The 21,759-nt window shown below is 35.6% G+C and overlaps 4 protein-coding genes across 31 annotated transcripts; 1 reads left to right on the top strand and 3 right to left on the bottom strand.

Moving 5' to 3' along the window:
• Positions 1-485: 485 nt before the first annotated feature.
• LOC140877261 (subtilisin-like serine-protease S) lies at positions 486-3,846 on the bottom strand. The gene is made up of 10 exons (XM_073280802.1): positions 3,749-3,846; positions 3,512-3,609; positions 3,129-3,272; positions 2,922-3,033; positions 2,280-2,817; positions 2,102-2,196; positions 1,696-1,935; positions 1,450-1,564; positions 1,117-1,321; positions 486-1,045 (listed from the first exon to the last, which is right to left on the bottom strand). The coding sequence occupies exons 1-10, from the start codon at positions 3,844-3,846 to the stop codon at positions 486-488; spliced, it is 2,205 nt and encodes a 734-aa protein (XP_073136903.1).
• Positions 3,847-7,505: 3,659 nt separating this feature from the next.
• LOC140881668 (thiamine pyrophosphokinase 1-like) lies at positions 7,506-10,978 on the top strand. 8 transcript variants are annotated; one of them, XM_073287157.1, is made up of 8 exons: positions 7,506-7,779; positions 7,886-7,909; positions 8,934-9,105; positions 9,195-9,291; positions 9,443-9,638; positions 9,945-10,043; positions 10,307-10,556; positions 10,681-10,978. In XM_073287157.1, the coding sequence occupies exons 5-8, from the start codon at positions 9,594-9,596 to the stop codon at positions 10,797-10,799; spliced, it is 513 nt and encodes a 170-aa protein (XP_073143258.1). In that variant the 5' UTR covers positions 7,506-7,779; positions 7,886-7,909; positions 8,934-9,105; positions 9,195-9,291; positions 9,443-9,593; the 3' UTR covers positions 10,800-10,978. The 8 variants fall into 8 exon arrangements, with proteins under 8 accessions (XP_073143258.1, XP_073143255.1, XP_073143259.1 ...); XM_073287154.1 differs by having other exon boundaries at positions 7,886-8,044; XM_073287158.1 differs by lacking the exon at positions 8,934-9,105 and having other exon boundaries at positions 9,566-9,638.
• A 717-nt stretch (positions 10,979-11,695) lies between these two features.
• On the bottom strand, positions 11,696-12,892 carry LOC140881667 (phytochrome A-associated F-box protein). Its single transcript, XM_073287152.1, has one exon. It carries the CDS (start codon positions 12,803-12,805, stop codon positions 11,840-11,842), a length of 966 nt encoding a protein of 321 aa, XP_073143253.1. The 5' UTR covers positions 12,806-12,892; the 3' UTR covers positions 11,696-11,839.
• A 1,095-nt stretch (positions 12,893-13,987) lies between these two features.
• On the bottom strand, positions 13,988-19,849 carry LOC140884842 (serine/arginine-rich-splicing factor SR34-like). Of its 21 annotated transcripts, none has more exons than XR_012150740.1 (16): positions 19,718-19,849; positions 19,211-19,308; positions 18,374-18,439; positions 18,227-18,301; positions 18,043-18,151; positions 17,915-17,961; positions 17,760-17,817; positions 17,152-17,201; positions 17,017-17,073; positions 16,803-16,924; positions 16,612-16,710; positions 15,112-15,201; positions 14,804-15,035; positions 14,567-14,679; positions 14,329-14,423; positions 13,988-14,245 (listed from the first exon to the last, which is right to left on the bottom strand). XR_012150740.1 is itself a non-coding variant. In XM_073291719.1 (14 exons), the coding sequence occupies exons 2-14, from the start codon at positions 19,301-19,303 to the stop codon at positions 14,242-14,244; spliced, it is 915 nt and encodes a 304-aa protein (XP_073147820.1). In that variant the 5' UTR covers positions 19,304-19,308; positions 19,718-19,849; the 3' UTR covers positions 13,988-14,241. The 21 variants fall into 21 exon arrangements, 6 of the variants coding, with proteins under 6 accessions (XP_073147820.1, XP_073147821.1, XP_073147823.1 ...); XR_012150739.1 differs by having other exon boundaries at positions 14,329-14,417; XR_012150737.1 differs by having other exon boundaries at positions 14,567-15,035.
• Between the last annotated feature and the right edge of the window lie 1,910 nt (positions 19,850-21,759).

Raw genomic sequence — 21,759 nt, 5'->3', positions numbered from 1 at the left:
CATTCTCTCATTTTTTTAAGAGATAAGGGTAAAATTGGTATTTAGAAACAAAAGTTTCTCTCTCCAGAGAGTTGAAAGTAAGTTTTATTTATGTAGGGATTTATAAATAAGTTATAAAGTGTTTTAGGGAGTGATTGACAATTAACCCCTATTTTATACTATTTAGAGAAAATGTAAAAAGTCTATTATTTTCAAAAAGACAAATTGAATGAGGTATTTATATCATCACACTTATCCTCATATTGTTATAATTTTTAAAATTCTTTCATTTTGTTATAGTTTAGTAAAAAGAAAATACCTATGGTAATATTATTTTTCATGAAAGATAAAAATTAATGTAATATATTGTTTTATCATAAAATTTTTTGTGAGACGGTCTCACAGATAAATTTTATGAATGGATCTTCTAGTTAAGTCGCCAATATTTTTTTTATGCCAAATGAATAACCATTGACACCAACTCCTTTTTCAGTGGTGAATGATTCCTACGAGGAAACTACATTGAGAGCAATTGGACTCCTTACCACATGGATTCCATCCGTCCATGTCAAAGCCCCGAAAACGAAACCTCCGCTACTGCTCTTGTTGTAAGGAGTAAGCTGAATCTTGAATGATTTTTTCTCACCCATCTTTTCAAATCTCAGCTCAGCGGGAGAAACTGAAACATCTACACCACTGGGGTACTCTATTTCTGCCTTATAAACACCAACCCCTTCTCCATAATATGTCACTTGTCTATGCACCAACACACTTCCCCTCAAATCTGAAACTCCGATCGAAGGGTAGTTTAAATCATACGAGGGTGCAAGGGTACTACTGTTCTTACAATATATCATTTTACCACCGGTGACGTTTTTGAGCTGAGCAGGGGTTTCACCAGTGCTGCAGAGGAAATCTATTATGTCACTTGTATCAAAGTCATATATTAGTCCAGGGTCAGTTGCTGCAGCTGGATTTACATGCCCGGAACCGTAGTCAAAGGGCGAGGTTCGAGTGCCATTCGGAAGTCTAAAGATTACGTTTTTATTGTTGTCGTGGATTGTAGCTGCACACAGAAAAGAAAGCAATCAGGGAGATTTTGATACATTGAAGATGTGATTTATTGATGAATGCTACCTGTTGTCATTATGGCGGACTTGATGGCTGCTGGACTCCATGAAGGATGAGATGCTTTAACAATAGCTGCTATTCCAGAAACATGAGGACATGACATGGAAGTTCCTGATAGTATGTTATAGTCGGTCGGTTTTCCAGCAGTGAAGTCGGTAGCTAACGGTGACCACGCAGCCAGAACATTCACTCCTGGTGCAGTTATATCAGGCTGAAACAGAGAGGTGAGGCTCTGTGAAATAATTCTTGCGGTTCATGGCAACTATAGAAATATAAATAATTGCATTCCACATAAACATTTTGCAAGAAATCATTTCCTCAATTTGGATTCACTCGTACTTTAATTATATCTGGATTGATGACGTTTGGACCCCTTGATGAGAAAGAGGCCATTTCTGGTGCTGGTTTAGAGGGTATAACCGTCATTGTTCGGGATATTCTGGCGACTGGGTTCCTGCAACAAGACCAGACAAAGTTAATATTTGGCACTTGAATCACTGATGTTATGTGACTTGTGTCCACAAACAAGTGGTTGTTATGTTTGTTATTGTCTTGTTATAAATTTTTTGTGAAGTTCCAACGTACTTTTCTGCTTCTATATATGTGAAAAGCTCCCCAGCTTCTTCAGGGCTTATTAATGTGCCTGGTATCATGAACTGAATGCCAACATCTTTGGCGAGTGGATCGACCAGTATAATTCCCACTCCACCACCATCTTGTATGGAAACAGCCTTCCCCCAACGGTCATCGCGGATCTTCTCAAGTGTGCAGACGACGATCTTTCCCTTGATCAAAGTGGGGTCTAAGGTATTATTTCCACAAAAACTGGCAGATAACATAAACAAAGAATTTGGATGTTTGATAACAAATCAATATTATTGTAGCAATAAGGAGTGCGTATCGAGTGAGATTACTGGTATAGTTCTTGAAATGCTAACACATTGAATGTTATGTAGAAAGTGATTGAATTCTATTTTAAGAAACAATTCACCTTGCGTTTCTTGCGGTTATGTTAGGGGCTGCTGCTGCACTTCCAGCAATTAATCCGTAAAAATGCTCCATAGTGGTTGGGTTTATACCAAAGCCCTGCAGTTCACAAATCCTCAAATCACAAGAGAAAATATTTTATATGATAAGTTTTTCAACCAAGAGAGCTCCAATAATCATGCCTGTATGATTTTTGAATTTCCCAGATAAATATTAGATTGGATGTTTCGATCTATGGTGCTTGCTGCCACTGTAAGGATCCAAGGAGCAACATTTATTGCAGTATTTGGCAAAAAACCGTTCCCAGCAGATGCAGAGACGACGACCCCTTTTTTAAATGCGTGAAAACTTCCAATTGAAATTGCATTTTCGAAGTATGGTATCTCAGGAGGACTTTCTCCTAAAGACATGGATATAATATCTACGTTATCATGTATAGCATCGTCCAGGGCGGAGAGAATGTCTGCATCACTACACTGGTTGAACCAACAAGCCTTGTATATTGCAAGTCTGGCTCCTGGTGCACCTCCTCTTGCAGTGCCTTTCGCTATTCCATATAAGCTAACATCGGGAACTATTGAGCCAGCAATGGTAGATGCAGTATGAGTCCCATGACCATCAGTATCTCGTGGTGACAATGAATATGTCATATTCAATGATTCAATAGGTCCAGCGTCTGCTTCGAACCCCTTGTAGTAAAATCTAGCTCCCACAATTTTTCTGTGGTTTGGATTCGAACAGTGTCAACAACATTGGAGAAGCAAAATTTAACCATGAGGTTGTATATTATTGTATCATTGTGAATCTAGAGCTGGAATAGCTACCTGTTACAATTTGACAGTGTAAAGTTCTCTCCAGTTGAGCATTTACCCTTGAATTTGGATGGCACAGGACTAAGGCCATCATCATTGAAGCTCTTGGATTCAGGCCAAACTCCTGAAGGTTAGATGAGTATGGTGCTGTTATGGTTTTCGGACACGTTGGGAGTAAGATTAGTAGAAGGTTAGAAAACATAGCTGTCAAACATTCACCAGTGTCGATGACACCAACAATTACGTCGGACGTTGATGGTTGATCATATTGTTGGATGCTATTTAAGCCCAGAAATTCCCATGAGTGTGTTGTATGGATTACATTTGGCTTGCTCTTGAACATGGAGACGACAGAGTCACTCCCTACAATGTAAAACTGTCAGATGTGGTCTATTGGTATCATTGTAACGCAGTACAAAAATGGATATGTATCAGGTCTTATTATCTATCTGTATCAAACTGGTTGGTGTTTGATTGCAATTTTGCGGTGAATCAATGTAACGAATAACGATTCATTCAAAAGATCGGTGTGTTTTTTTATCAGAGAAGTCTTTAGCATATGACTTTTGAGCAACACAGATGATCATTGGGATTTGATAAACCTGAAAGTTTCTCTGCCTGATCTGATGTTAGCATCACAGAAAAGCCTCTGAAGGACTTTGTGTAATGATGAACTGCTGCATTCACCGCTTCGTCGTGACTGAAAATGATTCCAGTGTTATTATAACTAGGCATTTTTCACAGAATACATGATTGTGTTCTATCTATGCATTTAATCACTCTGTGTCTTGACGAAGACGAAGCATGAACATTTCAGAAACCAAAGGAACAAAACTTACCTTCCAATGACTGAGGCAAGTAGCTTATGATTTGCTGCAATCACTGATTTTGAGTTTTTGTGCGAGTGATCCCCCATGTATACTATGTAGTGCTGCATGAATCCAAGACATTCAAGGTTAGAGCACGATCCGAGTGGCAAACCACGAAATCATCGCAGCCAATGTCAAGCACTAAGACTGCTAACAAGTGATTTTTTCTCCCTAGCCCTTTTAAGGTACTTCAACCGATATGACCAGAAAACCAATTAATAGATGTGCCATTGAGGTATTCAGTTGGCCACCCAAAAACGTGGTTTCTGAAAGTATTGAATGATGTAGAAGTCACGTCGTCGCGCAATGTGACTTCTTGAATGTGACGTGGATGATAAATGGATGTTAGTGCACAAACATGAACTACTTGTGATCATTCGCATTATAGTCCTACACTGATGCAAAGAGAAATGGTTACCTTTTTACCCGAGGCGGCTCCATGTAGCAACACGAACCTAAACGACAGGACTAAGGCCAGAAAAATCAGTACTTTCATGGTACTTAGGACTGCAATGAAGTGATTGAAGAAGAATGTGAATCAAGAAAGCTTTATTGCTTGGGATTGTATCCACCATCCCTAACATTGTGATATTTAATATTGTTGAGCCAGATTGGCCTTAGTTTTTGTCCAAGTATCAAAAGAATAATTTAGACCAAGGCTTGGCTTTTCTTGAGCAGGCTTTCTGCATATAAAATATACTCAATATTAAGTATTTTAAATTTATAATTCATGTCTTGGTAAGACTTCTTGACCAGTCGGCCAACACAGTCTTTTATTATTATTAATATTAATTATTATAGTGTAGGAGACCTGCATGTGCGGAATTTTTATTTGTAATTTTTCTCCAATATAATTTTGTTGTCCTAAGATAAAATAATGGAGGACTTGAATAGATTAATATTTTATTCCGTATATTCTTAATTTTTTGCATTATTCTAAGAGAGTTTCATTTTTATATTAGATTATTGATGTTTTAAAATTCGTATACGTCACTTGGTGATTTTCTCTTGAACTCGAAAAATGACATGAGTTGCACATGAAGAGACGTTGATTTTTAGCTAAACATAGTTGATTGTGTAATTGGAGTCACTTAGTGTTTTAGCTGAACAATCTTCTGATGTACGTCTTTGCATCTCCTGATGACCAAAAGAGAGTTTCTTATACGTCATAATGTTTTTTTTGTCAAAAAATAATTGAACATCAAAAAATGAAAAAAAATTAATAATTATACAAATATATATAACATAATATTAGTTGCTACCTTCATGTACACCTCACGCGCCTTCCAACTTAAATAAGATTGCGAGAAGTTGCCTCCATCTATTCTAATCTAAATCAGTGGTGAATTAAATGAGCAGCAATGCTACATGTACAATTAAATTTATACAACAATTTTTACACCACAAAAAATTCAATACAACATTTTAATTTATCAAATCTCACGATACATTGAATGCAAAATCTCACGATATCATATCAAAATATCACGAGATAATAGCAAAATATCACGACATAATTGTTGTAAATATCGTTGTACGATATATTGGTTGTATCTCTAGCATTATTCTTAAATGAATTAGTCAATCAAATATGTGGATAATGAGTGGCGCATTAAATAACTTATCATGGGGATAGTGCCTGTAAGGATTTGGATCCCCTACTGTGGCATCCCCACAGCCCAATATTCTTTTCTTTTTTTTCAGTTTTTTTTTCTTTTCTTAATATATTTTAACTCTTCTTTTTTTTTTTCCTTATTTTTTGGATTTTATTTGAAATTTATTCTATATCAAAATATTATTTCTTTATATTTTTTCGTATATATATATATATATATTTATTTATTTATTTTTCATATTTTTTGTTTTTCTTAACCGAATTTCTTTTAAAATCGATGTAATCGAACCGAATTAAATGTGATTTGTTCGGTCGGTAACCACATTAAACAATTTAGTTTTTTAAAATATTTTAAAAATAAAAATTATAAAATTAATAATTGAATATGTGATTTTTATGATAGTAAAACACATTATGCTTGAGAAAATAAAAAAAAAGATTAAATATATAAACATTAACAAATACTGTATAAAAAATAAAAATATAATTTATTATTTATAATTATGTTAATTCGGTAAATCAATTTTTTATGAAAGCAAAAAATCGAACCCAATAATTAAAATTTTCTAAAAATAAAATCGAATTTTTTAATTAACCGAACCAAATTTTTGGTTCGATTGGTAATTAAAGCACACAACATATAAATTATTTATTTGTGTTTCTATATTAACAATAATTAGTTGGTGCATTATTATGTAGTATTGAAATAAAAATTCTAAGAAGGAAAAAATGATATAAGAAAATTTAACAAAAATAAAAAAAATAATTAGAATATATAATAAAAACAAAAAACAAAAAGAGAAATAAAAACCCCAAAATTTTAGCAAAAATAAAAACTCCAACAATGAAAAAAATTAAAGAATCAAAATATATATATTTTTAAAAAGCCAAAAAACGAAAAAAAGGAAGAAAAAAAACAAAAACAAAGTGGGCTGTGGGGGTAACCCCACAGCATCCCCTACTGTGGGAATGCCATAGTAGGGGATCCAAATCCTGTCTGTAAAGGTATGTTGAAATGATTCATACAATAGATACATAAAGCAAATCAAACGACATGGTCGATGGAATGGATATATAAATTTTTGGTGATGTCGTCAATATATATCATCCCTTGAAAACGAGTGAGCAACAAGATTTCTGAATTATTTACCCACATGATGTAGGAGATCTAAAAGGGATCCATAGGAGAAATATCTCTCGAGCCACCGGAGAAGAAGAACCAGTAGTGCCGCATGTGGCCCGTTATGGGGTACATATAGATCATGACCATTTTCTTATTTGTTTCTTGATTTATGTTTTTTTTTTAGTTTGATATTTAATTTCTATGCATTGATTTGAATTGTTCACTTTTATAATCATATTCATAAAACAGCAAGTGATTTCGTGAGCTATGGATGATCGAAAGCGATCTTCATCATTATAGCCCAAGGTTTCTGTCCTTTTCATGAGAGTGTTGTTTGGGAACTTTGTTCATTCTTCTATATACTATCGTTCGCTGCTATATATGTGTATGTAGTAACAAATTATATTGTTTCAAGTTATACATATATGCGGAAAAAAAAAAGTAAGACTTATCTCATGACACGAAACATGTAGTAATTGTTCAAGTTTAATCAACAAACAATGAAAAACCGGACCTGTAATAACTAGATAAATTTCGATATTAATATTGTATCAATATAAAACAACATTTAAACATTGTATTTATAATGTAGAATGTATATATAAAAAAACGTTGAATTACATTATTCGAAAATGTTATAAATATTTTTATTAGTTGCATTATTTAAGATTATATCAATTTTTTTTTCATCATTGAGATACGTAAATAATATTTTTCTTACGAAGATTATATAATTATTAACAATTATAAATAAAAATATACTTTATTTTCGAACAATAACACTTCGATGTATCACAAAAAAATAAGGATAATGCTAAAGGTATAACAAATATCGTGTATAATAATATTTACAATAATTATATCATGAGATTTACTATTTTATCGCAAGATTTTTTATTCAATTTCTCGTGAATTTTGCATTGTGTTGTAAAATTTGTTATAAAAAAAACATTGCTCAACAAATAATATGCATTTATTCTCCTTCTACCAAGCCCATAGTCATAGCTCGTGATCTATCGGGTTCGGTTTATTACACGATTCTCTGTTCGATTCTTGCTATCATCTGTGATTTGCCACCGGGAGTCAGTTGTATTCGAGTTTGGGAAAATTTCCAACCGACTCAGCCCGTTTCCACCGCTCCTGAGATTTTCCGGCGTGGTTCAGTCACTTCTCAACTGCAAGCTGCCGGAACCTTGCTTTGCTGAAATTTTGCTTCGAGTCTTGGGTGTTACGAGCTCGATCCCAACCTTCGTGAGCCGCATTGTAGGCTGCCTCGACAATGAATTTTTCCCATATGAGTTTAATCCCATTTTAGGCTTTAGCTTGATTAATGGTCCGATATTGATCAATTGTTGGGTTAACATTGTAGGTATCGGAGGTCTACGAGTTTAAAGTACATTCCGGCGAGCCCAGGATGTGTCGAACCATTTACATGATTTTTGGGAATATATATTTGTGGTGCGACATATTGTTGATCATTGTCGCGAATTTCGAGCTAACGACTCTTTCGAACTAAAGAATCGTTGAAGTAAGTCATGTGAATTTTGGAAATTTTGCTTACTCCTAAATTTATTGTCTGAGATTTTAGGCGTAAAAGTTAATTGTTGGCAAATTAAACAACCCAAAATAGTAACTTGAATAAACATGGGAAAATGAATGAGAATTTGATGAAAATAACAATTTGCCCCAGTTTTAGATAACCAGGAAGCATCTGGAGCTTCATAGTTTTATTGTGGTATTTTATTTGACTCTTGAGGTATAAATTGATCATGTTCGTTACAGCTTTTATCGAGACATGTAATATGACTCATGTTAGTCTTTGATCTGTATTGACTACTTTTATGTGAATTGTATGAACACGTGCTCTGATTTGTTAATGATTTTTAAAGTAATGCATGTTAATTAAGATTATTCCATATTTTTTTATAAGATATCATTTTAAGATGCATTGGAATAGTATGTTGATTTTATCCATTTATGAGCGCACATTCATATTGAGCCATGATTCCGTTACCGAGATTATTGTTTGCTCTGTGATATGTTATTATAGACATCAAAGCCGAGGATATATTGATGTCACAGATATTATGTTCTGACATAATATTTATCGGGAGATGCCCCGTGTAGTTGTTATGTCGGGATATTTGACTGTTGATTTTGTTTATTGTGGGATTGAGCCAGGCTGGCTCCCTGTATGTGGATTAGTCCTGGTTAGTGTGGGTGTAGGACTGTTGTATGATGAGTTGGATTATATCTGGAGCGCATTGTAGTTTTCTAAGCAGTTCGATTTCTGTGGTAACCTCCTATGTACGGGGAGGTTATATCAAAATTTCTGTAGACCCAAAATGAGAAGTGTTGCTTGTTTTCGCTGTTTACGCTAATTAATTATGATTATTTGATAACTGAATATTAATCAGGACACGGGCCCTCGCTAATAGTGTTGTCTCCGGCCCCCAAACGTGGAGGAATCTATAATTATTCACTCTTCTACGTTTCTCCTCCCCAATCTTTCTTCTGGGAGTTGCAATTACGCGCTGGTTTTGCTTAACCAACGTTTGCCTCGGTTTACTCCTCGTCTGTGGAAGCACTGTAATTATCATGCATCCAATTCTTGAGATTGTGTTTTTTTTCCTGTTCAGAATGTAATTATTCTTGTTTTGAATTTTTGTGTCGAGCAGCACAATTTTGTGTATGTGCGGATGGTGGAGCTAACAGGGTGTATGACGAGTTACCGCTGTTGTTCCCTGAGGCAGAGCCTTTGGACATTCGCAAAAGGTTTGTAGTATGATTCCCTTGGTTTGCTTTTGGGCAGATAAAAGTAAATGTTTATGGCAGGTGAATGCGTTAGGGGTATCATTTGCTCTTTTTTTTTTGTTGCTTTTTGTACTGGCCTGCCTATTCACTTTAGGCATATTGTTATTTCCAGGCATGATAATTAGATATCCCTTTGATAAATTGAGCTGAAAATGGAGTTTTGGTGGTGATTTGCTTCCTAAGGAGAGGATTGACCAATTGTCTTATGTTTGGAATTTGTCCCTGGGTGGTCCAGGTATAAGCCGGATGTGATAAAAGGAGACATGGATTCAATCAGAGCAGAAGCTTTGGAATTCTACAAAAATGTGGTTGGTTAATTATTTGTTTTTTTCTCTACACTATGCTCCATCATTTGGACATCTGATTTAACCCAAAAAAAATGGTTATGGATATTCCTAAGTTTGTTTCTTCGTATCTGTTTCCAAATGAATCATGTATGGCATTATGAAGTAATCAAGTCAATATATTAACCAACCACATATGTTTACCTTTGCCATTAACATATATCCTTCTCTAGAAACTTGAAATTTTGATTTAGCTTTACATGTAACCTAAATCTTCGTCATTTCCGGAAAATTATTTTCTAAGTTGCCATATTTGCTTGTCAAATGCAGGGAACTGAAATAGTCAATGCTTCCCATGATCAGGACACCACTGATTTACATAAATGTGTGGCATATATTCGAGATTTACCAGATCAGTGTTATCAAAATGTATTTTCTTTTGCTCAAAATCTTTATTTTGTGGGTATTTGTTTGCTATATATTCCACCACCTCAAAATTGAAAGCCATCTTTAATAAAGCTCAAGAACCAGGGAAGGATGTCGTTTCTGATTGTTGATATCTTTTTTCATGTGAATATGAAACTGAAAGAGTTTTTAGTGAAAGATCTTCGATCTTTCTTCTCTCATTTTTTTCTTTTTGAGTTTCACATTTCTATATCTATCATTCAGTTATAATTCAATGTTTCTTTCAGTTGTGCATTCTTGTTGCTGGAGCACTAGGCGGAAGGTTTGACCACGAGGTTGGAAATATCAATGTTATATGCCATTTCTCAAGCACAAGGATAGTTCTTCTATCTGATGATTGCCTCATCCAACTTCTTCCACACAGTCATCATCATGAGATTCATATCCAACCAAGCGTCGAGGGTCCACATTGTGGCCTAGTCCCTATTGGCGCACCCTCTAAAAGCACCTCAACCACGGGGCTCGAGTGGAATCTGAGTAAGTTTTTCTAAATTAAATACATTTTACCCTGTCTGTCACGAATATTCCTCGAGCTCTAATTTGTTGATGTGTGCTATGTTTATTTCTGAGCTTGATCTGTCGTTAATGCATTGTGTTTCAGCCAATACGGAAATGAGATTTGGTGTTCTCATTAGTACATCTAATATCGTTAAAGAGGATGTAATAACCGTGAGATCTGACTCCAACCTTCTTTGGACTATTTCCATAAGAAAGACATGATGCTTTAGCCTTTAGGCATGAGTATGAGTAGCTTGAAGGCTTTCGTTAAAAGTGTTATTTGGATCCTTTTTGTTCAATATTTGTTGGTTCATTGAATCAAATTTTTTCTCCAAGTGAATAAATAAGTAAAGGTCAATTGTGTGTTATTCATTAAGATATCGCATTGTATAATTTCAAGATTCTTGCCTCTCGGCATTCGGTGCCAGAACGATGAAATAATTTAAAAACATAATTGAATCGTCTTTTACACCATATATGTGTTGAATATAACTTTGGGTCATGAACGAAATTGTTGGTTTATTGGAAGCTACTGTTTGCCGCCATTGGCTCACCTTTGTGCTGACCGTCGACCAACTTCTTCCCCGTTGATTCTCCCTTTGCTTCATCTGCCTCCCCTTCCAGCATCTCAAATAGCCTTGCTAAACATTAAATGTATCGCAGAAACCGGAAAAGAAACGGATAACGAAAGGCATGATACTTCCACTGAATTAAACGTAAAGTTTAGATTGAGAGATTTAGATTTGAGATAAGATTTGAAATAATTTCATACCGGAATGAATTTCAAATCTACCAAAAAATCATTAAAAAATAAATAGTTGGGACTTGGTTTGAAAGTCATTGTCATGTAGATTTACTCAAACAAACCAAATGTTTTGTTATTATAGATTTGACATCCTTAGTTTCAAGTCCATCAAATTAATAGAGTTTGTTGTCTGTCCCAGAAAATGTACAATCGACTGACTCTACTAGGTATGGAATTGATTTGGAGGCACTAAAATTTCAAGGAAATATAGGCAGCAACAAAAGCACCACGAGCTAACCGACACCCCAAAATGCACAAATTGAACTGAGTTGTTCATGTTATTCTATTTGCTTATTGCCTGAATCAAGTTTAAAACTTGTTCATTTAACGAATTTGATGATGATGTTTTGTTCCAAACAAAATGATTTCCGTAGAGGAATTCGAGAATAAGTTCAGAGATACATTTGATGCTAATAATCATAAATGAGAAAGCAGGTTCACAAACTCTGCTAGCTTCTCAAGTATACAAAGGCCAGTCAGTCCAAGCCCCGGAGACATGTCCATTTTCGCACACATAGGCCCGAACCACTGGCTCGCCATCATCATGGTAACCAAAGTACCTCCGCAAACAGAAGGATGAATGCAAATCCCATGTCTGCTTAGAGCTACAAAAGGCGCAATTCACATCGATCTTGATCCTGTTCCCATCATTGATGGTCCTCCAAACCCTCGATTGCTTGAAATTCTTGAATATCCCCCTAAACAGCATGTAATTCCGCTTCTCCTCGACGTGAACGCAACCGGGCCAATCGCAGATATACAGGCAATCCCCCTTGAATCTGCTGGCCAGCAATTTATTCCCTTGCTCGCGGCTCAGATTCCAGACCCCAGAAGCCAAATGGGACCTAAGAGGCCTGCAGATTTTCCTCCTTTTACTCACACCGAGATCAACAGCAGGCTTCACATTCTTGATGGCCCTGCCTTCCACCTGCTCTCCCCCGATTTCAGCACCTTCGGAATCGTTGTAAACCGTGTCCAAAAACAAATCATCGTACAGAGACCAAGCACAATCAGACCCAGATGCATTCGATCCATCGTTGCCGCCACTCGAAGAAGCATAAGCGATCCTTTCAGACTGAACCTTGGACCGAAACTGCTCGTCCGGGCCGAGCTCACGTTCGAGCCCGAAATCCGAGTTCTCGAGGAGAACGCCGGACTGAAGAAGGCCCGGGCAGCAGACGGCAAGCTTGTAGAGTGAGGCCCACCCTCCAGCCGGCATCACGGCGGGTGCGGTAAAGAGATCGGAAACAACGTCCGGGATTGTTTTGGAGCATTTGGCCCTGCAACAAACGGTTCGGATCAAGGAGGAGAACTTGCTGGAGACGCAGGCGATTCGAGCCCAGTTTCGAGGATCCTCCTCGAGCTTGTGGAGTATGTTCAGAATCACATCGTCCGAAAGATTTGAGAAAACGCAGTCAGACATTTTCGAGTTTAGAAATGGAAAAATATCGATTTGGGGGAGAAGAAGATCACAACGACAAATATAGGGTTGGATTGTGGCGTGGAGAAATTTGCGCCATATTTATAAATTTCTTTTAATTATTTAATTCGTAAACATTTTTTCGCTGTCACGTTATTATTCCAACAGCAACAACAAAAAATACCAACAGTCGAAATATAACAAAAGTATATTTCCAATACACAAAAAAACCCATTCCAAATGGCTGATATTTTGATGAGAAAAAAAGTAAAACATGAAATTTCGAATACAAAACTGAATATTGAATATTTATTCAGAATTCATTTTACATAAAACAATATTTTATTATAAATCTATACACAAATATAAGTTGCATACCAAGAATCACTATCCATATTGTATTTACATTATACCGTATCATTAACCATGAGTTTCTTGTATTAACTAATTAGAAGTCATGATATATTTTTTTGCTTAATACCAAATATATTCTAATTTTATTTTATACTCCTTTTGTCTAATATATATTGTTCTCTTTTCTTTTATTAAATATAATATATGACTATATATTTAAAACAAAAAAAAATGTAAACAATATAATTGAGACGGTAAAAGTATTAGATTTGTCTTATCATAAAATTATTGGCAAACAATCTCAATCTTATCTAAATTTTATAATGAAATGATTATATGAATATCACACAAAAATTCAAGACAGAATATTTAACATTAATGTTTGCGCACACAATTCATACCAATTTTTTTTTAAAAAAATTAATTAATTCAAGCCCTTCATCACCCCTCACGTTAAACAGTAGATTTTATGGCCATAGATCACAAACAACTTCTCTAGTAATACGAGGGAAAATAACCACCCGGAATGAAGCTCTATTGATTTTGATTATGACGGGAGATTTGAGCTAAAAGTTTGTATTGAAAAGGATTTCCATCAAAATAGACACTACACAATATATGACATTGTGCTTTTTTAGTCGAAAGTCAATTCAAAAAAGAAATTAGCAAAATTACCGTTAAAAAAAAGGAAAAGAAATTAGCAAAGACAAAAGTTTAAAAACTGGCCCAGATTACCCAAGAACAGGAATTCACCACCCCCAAAAATTTTAAAAACGAAAAGAACAAGCACTAGCTTAGAATTGCAGCACTCTGCGAGATGAATAGAGTAAGAAACCACAAATGTCAATCTCAATATCAGGTAGAATGAACGGTAAAAGATAGCAGTCTTCAAGTATTGGAGCTTCTCATAGCATTGCAGAACTACAAAACGGGAAATAAAAGAGAGACAATTCTCAACACGCGACATACTTCTGCGAGAATTGCAACAATTTGTCCACAGATTATAACAAACGACTTAGTTCATCTCAAACCATGATTAATTGACCAAGATAACAGCATCAGCGTTGATCAGATCAGCCAATCTTTCACCTGTTAAATAATTAGGAAACATATTCAATCTATAGGTAAATCACTATGTCACTGCTATGCATGGATAGCGCAAAGATGAGAACCTAGAAAGACTCCTGCTACGACTCTGGCTGGGGCTCCTGCTTTGGCTTCTGCTTGGACTGCGTACTTTTGGACTCTTACTTGCATGTTTCTGGCGCTGAAACTTGTCAGAGATAAACAGGGAAAAGCAAATACAAAGAATGTGGTGGCAGAAGTTCCAAGTGCTCAATAACAGCCCAACTGTATAGATAACCAAGGAAGACGAACATAAACATTAACCAGGCTCCAGAATAAACTTACAGATGGTTTTGGAGATCTGGATCTTGATGGAGATCTGCAAAAGTTCCAGAAACAACCCAATTTAATATCCTGATGAGCCTCTTAACATGTTTGATCCAAGTTCCTTGATGCCACTTCCATGTCAGATTGACCATGACCAAAATAGACAAGGAAGCTCAAAAATATTTTAGCAAACAGTATGTGAAAAAAAACTTGACAGAACAGAAGAAACAAAGCCCACCTAAGCAAGCAACCTACCTAATGAAAAAGAAATGAGACCTTGACACAGAGCCAACAAAAGCTCTTTGAAAGACCAATACGATAGATATCAAAGGAATGAATAAACAATCTGATAGAATGCTTTGGTAGCTTAGCAGCATTGGAGACCGTTTATACATTTCCACCGCACAAAGGTGATCCCTTAATCAAATGGCAATTAGTTCACTGTCCAGCTTCATAATTGTAATCCATAGTCTTCATTGTTTCCAATCTATGGACATTGTGATGCTCATTAGATTAGGGTCATCATGAAGGGTTCTCAAGTTACTATCTATATAACAGCATACCTCCACTTAGAAAAGAATTGCAGCCAACTGAATCAATATCACCCAACCAGATCCTAAAATGCAATCCCCACATTGCGCAAATATCCATATCTAAAAAGACAGGCAATCCCATGTTCACAAAGAAAGAAATTAGAAACATATCGTTTGAGAGTGGGCACATTTCTCAACACTCAGATTAAAAAATTAAGAGGGGCAGGGTATAATATTCTTTTCAGGGTAGGGTGGTGGGGGGTGTTGTAAGAAGACATTTTTTACCACGTCCATAGCAAGGCTACAAATAACCAGAAGGACTCATAATTAACTCAATTAAATAGGTTCAAAATCAAATATTTTGAACTGGCATTTTCTAAATTATTCCCATGGTCGTTAATCCCAGGATCCAGCTTGACCCTAGTACTTGTTCCAAAAAAAATCATTATCACCATTATCCAGCATAAAGATCCTGGAATATTAATGAAAAATATTGATGCAACTAAAAAAAGTGATATGTTTCAAACATAAAACGATTTCATGCTATGTATCACTCTTTATATTAACAACTGCAGATGCCTACTAAAAATGCATCAGTTTTACCTCTTACTTAATCACAGTCGCTCCCCACCCCTCAAGAGGCAGCTCCCATGAGCATCGAGAGAGTATATGCATGCATCACTAATACTTGTAAAAATTCTCTTGAACCAAGTGCAGGAAGATCCAAAACTGACTGGGGGGACCGTAGGAATAATTTTTCAAAAAAAGTTTCACTGCAATACTTTTTCCCATTATTAGAAAAGGAATCAAAAACACTTCCCGAACTGCCAATCCTTAAAAGAAGGATCCTCGATACTAAAACGGACTTCCAGCATCTATCCAGTCTGTTTGCACCACATTGAAACACTTCTTATTTCTAAAACTTACTTACAAATGTAGTTAAAACGCAAGTTCAAAAGAATATCTCATTGAAGCAATCTGAAACGAGAAAGCATCCACAGAAACCACGACAGGAAGCCGATCTGAAACTTCCACTTTATAGGAAGAGGAAACAGGTTTAGAACAAAATTTGAATCAAACAAAAATACACCTCAAATACATTTATTTTGGGTCCATTCACCATCAGGAAATTCCTTACCAGACCAACAACAATAAGATTACAACTCTCAATTACCAACCCAAGTCACTACAAAATATATACAAGGACAGCCACTTCCAACGAAAGAAAATTTCCTAGTTTTGAGATCTTCAAGGATGAAAATATACAAACTGTGCCATACAGAACATTTGGTCGAGAGTTGAGAAATCAGACTATGCCAGCTAAAGAATTGACATCTAACCAAATGAGGCCCAATAAAAATTATTCCATTAAACCATACAGATGCATCGACCAAATAATTGAAACTGGTAGTAAATGAGGTTTACAATGTATAAACTCAAAGATATGGTGGCAAAACGAAGAAATGGTGTTCCTTCTCTAAAGTGACATCTGTTACTAGCACTAAAAAATAATCATCGAAAAAGGTTTACCTTGACACAGAATGTGCTTTTGACCCAGAACGAGACCGAGAAGAAACAGACTTTGAACGGCTTCTTGAGCGGCGTGATGCTTTTCGTTTCGGCGACTTGCTGTAATAGGAAACAATGAGAAGATAGGTGTATCATAAATGTTGAAGCCACAAGACCAACAGAAAAGAAATCACATTGCAACAAAATTCAACCTTTTACTCCTGCTTTTGCTCGGACTAGCACTCCGGCCACGGCCGTTGGTCTTTCCTTTTGAGTAAGAAGGGCTGCGGCTGCGGCTGCGGCTTCTGGAACGGGTTGAATCATATTCCTTTACCTTCGCACGTGAATAAAGGATATTGTGAGACTGCTTGTAATCATAGTACATAAAAAACAACAGCAACACCACATTATTACATATCATCATACATGAATCCTAGCCTTAGAAAAGGCATTCCGAAATTCAGAGTCATCGAGTTTCTTGATCTGCACGGGCAAAAAAAAACATGTGACTTTACAAATGGATTTCAGCAGATTAAACAGCAAAACAGAATTTAATCTTACAGCATATTTCATGTCATCGTAATTTGTGTAGTCTGCTATCCCTGTTTTGCCTGCAGGACAAAGCCAAGAATGCTTTAAGAATACTCCAAAAAATAATTCAAGCTTAAAGGAACCCACACAGATTATCATTACAAGTAGGAAGCAATTGCTAGCAACAATAAACATGTAATGACAAGTATAACCGCCTTAAACAGACAACAGTGCAAATGGTTTTTTTATGTTCGTTAAAGATGAGGCCTCTTAAAAGTCTGAGACACCAAAAACACTTTAGCAGCCAATAGGTACGAGCCCATCCAGAAGCCACATGTTTTTCAGGCCATCTGAAAGGCCGTGAACACAAAAGAGAAACCTAAACAAAACTTATTCTTAGGAAGTGCAAAGCTAAAAAAAACTCGCAATCGAAAAATAGAACCCACTCCTAATTTTCTGAGAAACTGATTGTCATCAGTAATGAACTTCCTCCGCATCCACAAGCACATGGACCAACCAAACTGTCCCAGCACCACAGGCCAAGCAACAGAAGAAAAAAATACTGACACATACTTCAAAACACCAAATAAAATGAAACCCTGAATCATAAGTTGATTATGCAGGGTTATTCATCTTACCACTTCCCTCATTGAAAACTTGGGAAAAGCAAACATCACCGGCTCGACGCATGTGATCCTAAAGATGAAATGCACAATACCACCATGATTCAACAAATTAGAGTCATGAAACTAATGTAGCTGGTCACAGTAAAATAACAGAGAACAACTCTTACTTTGAGGTCTTGCCATGATGCAGAATGGGGTAATCCAGTGATCAAAACTGGACAACAAAGCAGGTGAGAGAATAAAAAGAAAAATCATAAAACATTCTGAAACATTCATAAGAGGATAATGCACCTACCTCTGTAGTCGGAGCGCCTGGAAACTCCACCACGGGGACCCCTACTATTGCTATGGCTACTATGACGATCTGTTGATGAGTTGCCACGGCCACCATGCGCAAGTTCAACCTGTTTAAATGTAAATCACAGGTAATTTAAGCAAATAAATGAAAAGCAAAATAAGCAATTCCTATCACAACTAACCCGTAGACGATGTCCATCAAAATCGTATCCATCACGTCCTCGAATCGCATCTTCAGCATCGCGAACATCTTCGAACTGCGGTGCATGGTGTAGATTAGAAAAACTCTAGGCACTGAAAAAATGGCACCAAAGGCAACCCACACTTACCTCGACAAAGGCATAGCCCGGAGGCCTTGGAGGAACCTTCAATTCGATATGCACAATAGATCCATACTGCAACAATAATTCCAATCATAAGGTGTTTGGAAGTTAAAGGTTTACATGTTTAACTAAAATAATCAACAAGTCATTCTGCAAATGCCGATGTTATGTTAGCTTATCTGCTCAATGTAGATGGTTCACAGGAGCTACAAATTCGTTTCAGTTAGTTGGGTCACAATTCACATGAATGCATGTCCAAGTATATTCAACAATTCAGGATACAAAAATTTGATGAAACCAGGATTCCGAAAAGAATCCAGGCTCCCAAAAACCCCATTCTATAAAATACATCCAACTTATTCAACATCTCTATAATTTCTTCAGCTCTTTAGCAGCATCTGTATCTTTTCTAGATATGATAATTGACAAAACATTTATTTTCTCAGATGTTAGAGTTTCATCGTTTTTCTGTAAGATTATGGATTATGTTCGCATCGCTTGTCAGAAAAGAACATAAATATTATCACCATCTTACGCATTGTGGAGGGAATCATGCAACATCTAGGAGGATATTTGAAACACACTTCATCTTTATCGGAAGAAACAATTAATCTCAGTTAGCTATACAAGCAAAAGCCAAAACATTCAAAAAAGGGAGGTTTCCTGTAATTACTGAAGATCCAGGTAAACCACAGCAAAAGTACAGACTTTATGCACGTTTGTGATGTAGTAGGTCATGGAATCCCAGTTTGGAGTAGAGTTTACAAAAAACAAAGCCAGGTAACTGGTTCGAAATATGTAATTATTTATTGATTGCTTTTTTGCACAAAATTATATAACTACCTTGTAAAATAAATCTTCCACCTCTCGCTCGCGAATGTCACCAGGAAGGTTACCAACATAGAGAGTTCGGTCACTTCTGCTTGAGCGACTCATTCTGCCTGTTGAAATTTAAGCAAACCGGTTCACAAATCAAACAAGTGGCATGTAAAGAAATTATTACAGGATACAAACACCAAAATGGTTCAGGAGTACATGTATGTGCACCATTAAAAACTTCTAACATGCGCAAAAAAACAAAAACAAAAACAGAAGTAGGAGACCATAAAGGTAGATAAAAAATGATCTTGAAATTGAATTAAATCAATTAATCAACTTAATTATTAAAAAAAACCCTCAAGACTGAATAAAAAACTCTTCCAGGAAAAAAAAAAGAAGGAAAAAAGAACCGTCGATAACGATTCCCATCTCGCCAATATTTGCAAATCTACAAGCGCAAACTTGCATAAACAGCAGGTCAAACTCACAACAAAATCATCAAAAGGCTGCTGAAATGGGGAATTTACTTACCAGCAGCAGTAGACAACGGAGCCGAGAGCCAAGCGGATAGAGGCAATAAATTTCGAAGAGATTAGGGCTTCCAGGGCAGTATCGGAATTATTAGGTATGTAAATGTATTATGCTTCGCTATCTTCATACTTGTTTACCAATATATATAATAGGAGGAAATTATCGGTGTTCTTTTTTAAAATAAAAATAATTCTTCTTACATATTGAAATGATTAAATGAAATATATTACATATTTTTTAATCTAACGTCAACCAAAACAAACATTATGACCGGTAAACGATGGATGATTGTGTGGTTTTTCAAAAAAAAAAAAAAACAATGGATGATTGTGGAAACAATATAATTCTGTAAAATTTTAACATAGTAAAATAACTTATAATATAGTAAAATAATATTTTCAAAAGTTATGTGATACATTAATATTGCAAATATTATAGTCAAGCATTGAATTTGATTGAAGTTTCTTCATCGATATGAACTTATAATTGATAATATTAAAAAATTACATTTTTCATTTATAAAATTAATTATTTTGTATAAATAATATGTTTATTTTTTTCGTAGAGGATCATGTGTTTTGTATTTGGATTCTATATATATTTATATAACATGTGTGTTTTTTAATTTTAAATTAAATTGGAATAATTTCAGATCATATTATTCAAACGCAAGTTTATATAAAAAGTGCTATAATTTTTTCCTTTTTTTTTTTTGGATAAACATAAGTATAGAAATATATTTTTCCACCCCATGCTTACATTGGCCAAATCCTCGTGCCAAAATCTACCCGCACCTCTACGTTAACTTAATTTCAATTGTGTGGCTCCATCTTTATTTATAAGGGTTGCAAAGGGACCTATCTCATATGAGTCAAAAGTTTATTGGCTTATGCGGGATTAAATCAAGGGATGTGTATGAGCGGCAGAGACCTGAAAGAGGGAGCAATATGGTCAATCCCCAAAGCATACCCCACAATATTTTTAGCAGAGAATATGCTCCACACGAGAATCGAATCCGCAATATTGGAAAATTTCTTCCCACGTCACCTCAGAGTCCGGACCTTACCAACCCGTCTATGCTTCTGTGGGCGTGGCTCCATCTTTACTCCCAACGAGCCAACCGAAACGTAACCAGAATTTTACTTTGGCATGGACTGAATTATACATATGAAACGCCTAATACTAATAAATGCGGAAAAACTTTTTTTTTTATGCTATATACTATACATATACGCCCATACATATATGTATATAAAAATAACATACTTTTCTTAAGTAACCTAAAAAAAATATTAAATAAATAAATCCTTAAAAATGTTTCATGCATCAATTTAAAATAATAAACAATACTGCTGAAAAATCTCATACGCGGAAACAATAATAAAATAAATCATGTTTCAAAACTCAATGCAATAATCTAAATAACTGCGACGGTCACGGGGTCCACTGCCATGCTCGCTCATACGTCCTCGCCACCGGTAGGAGCTACATCATACTCACCTGCACCATATAAGCGTAGTGAGCCTAGAGGCTCAACATGTCTAATCCTTTATAACAAGAGTTAAAATAATGCATCACGTAAATACTAATACATATACATGTATATGAGCATGCATGGAAACATTTTTCATAACATAAATGCTGAATCATAAATCTTATACATAACATAACTTTCTTCATCATACATAACATAATTGAGCATGTCATAAACATAAAAACTGTGTATGGTCATATCCATGAATGTGACTAATAACTGTGCCGACTGATCAGTCTAAAGAACCATCGTACGTGGCGGTGGATAAATCCACCTCTATGCTGGTAGTAAACTACCTCTGTGCCAGTGGTAAAACCACTTCTATGCCGGTAGTAGAACTACCTCTGTGTCAGTGGTAAAACCACTTCTATGCTGTCACATCACTTCAATTTCCATAAAAATATTTTCATGCTCAATTCTTAATCATAAACACATCATAAAATATTTCATGTATGCATGCACTTAAAATATGTCCGTAATATATATTTAATTAATTTTAATAATAAAT

Source organism: Henckelia pumila, chromosome 2 (assembly GCF_033568475.1).
Source record: "Henckelia pumila isolate YLH828 chromosome 2, ASM3356847v2, whole genome shotgun sequence".
NCBI lineage: Eukaryota > Viridiplantae > Streptophyta > Magnoliopsida > Lamiales > Gesneriaceae > Henckelia > Henckelia pumila.
The sequence above is the reverse complement of the archived record's forward strand: the minus strand, read 5'-3'. Positions and strand labels throughout refer to the sequence as shown.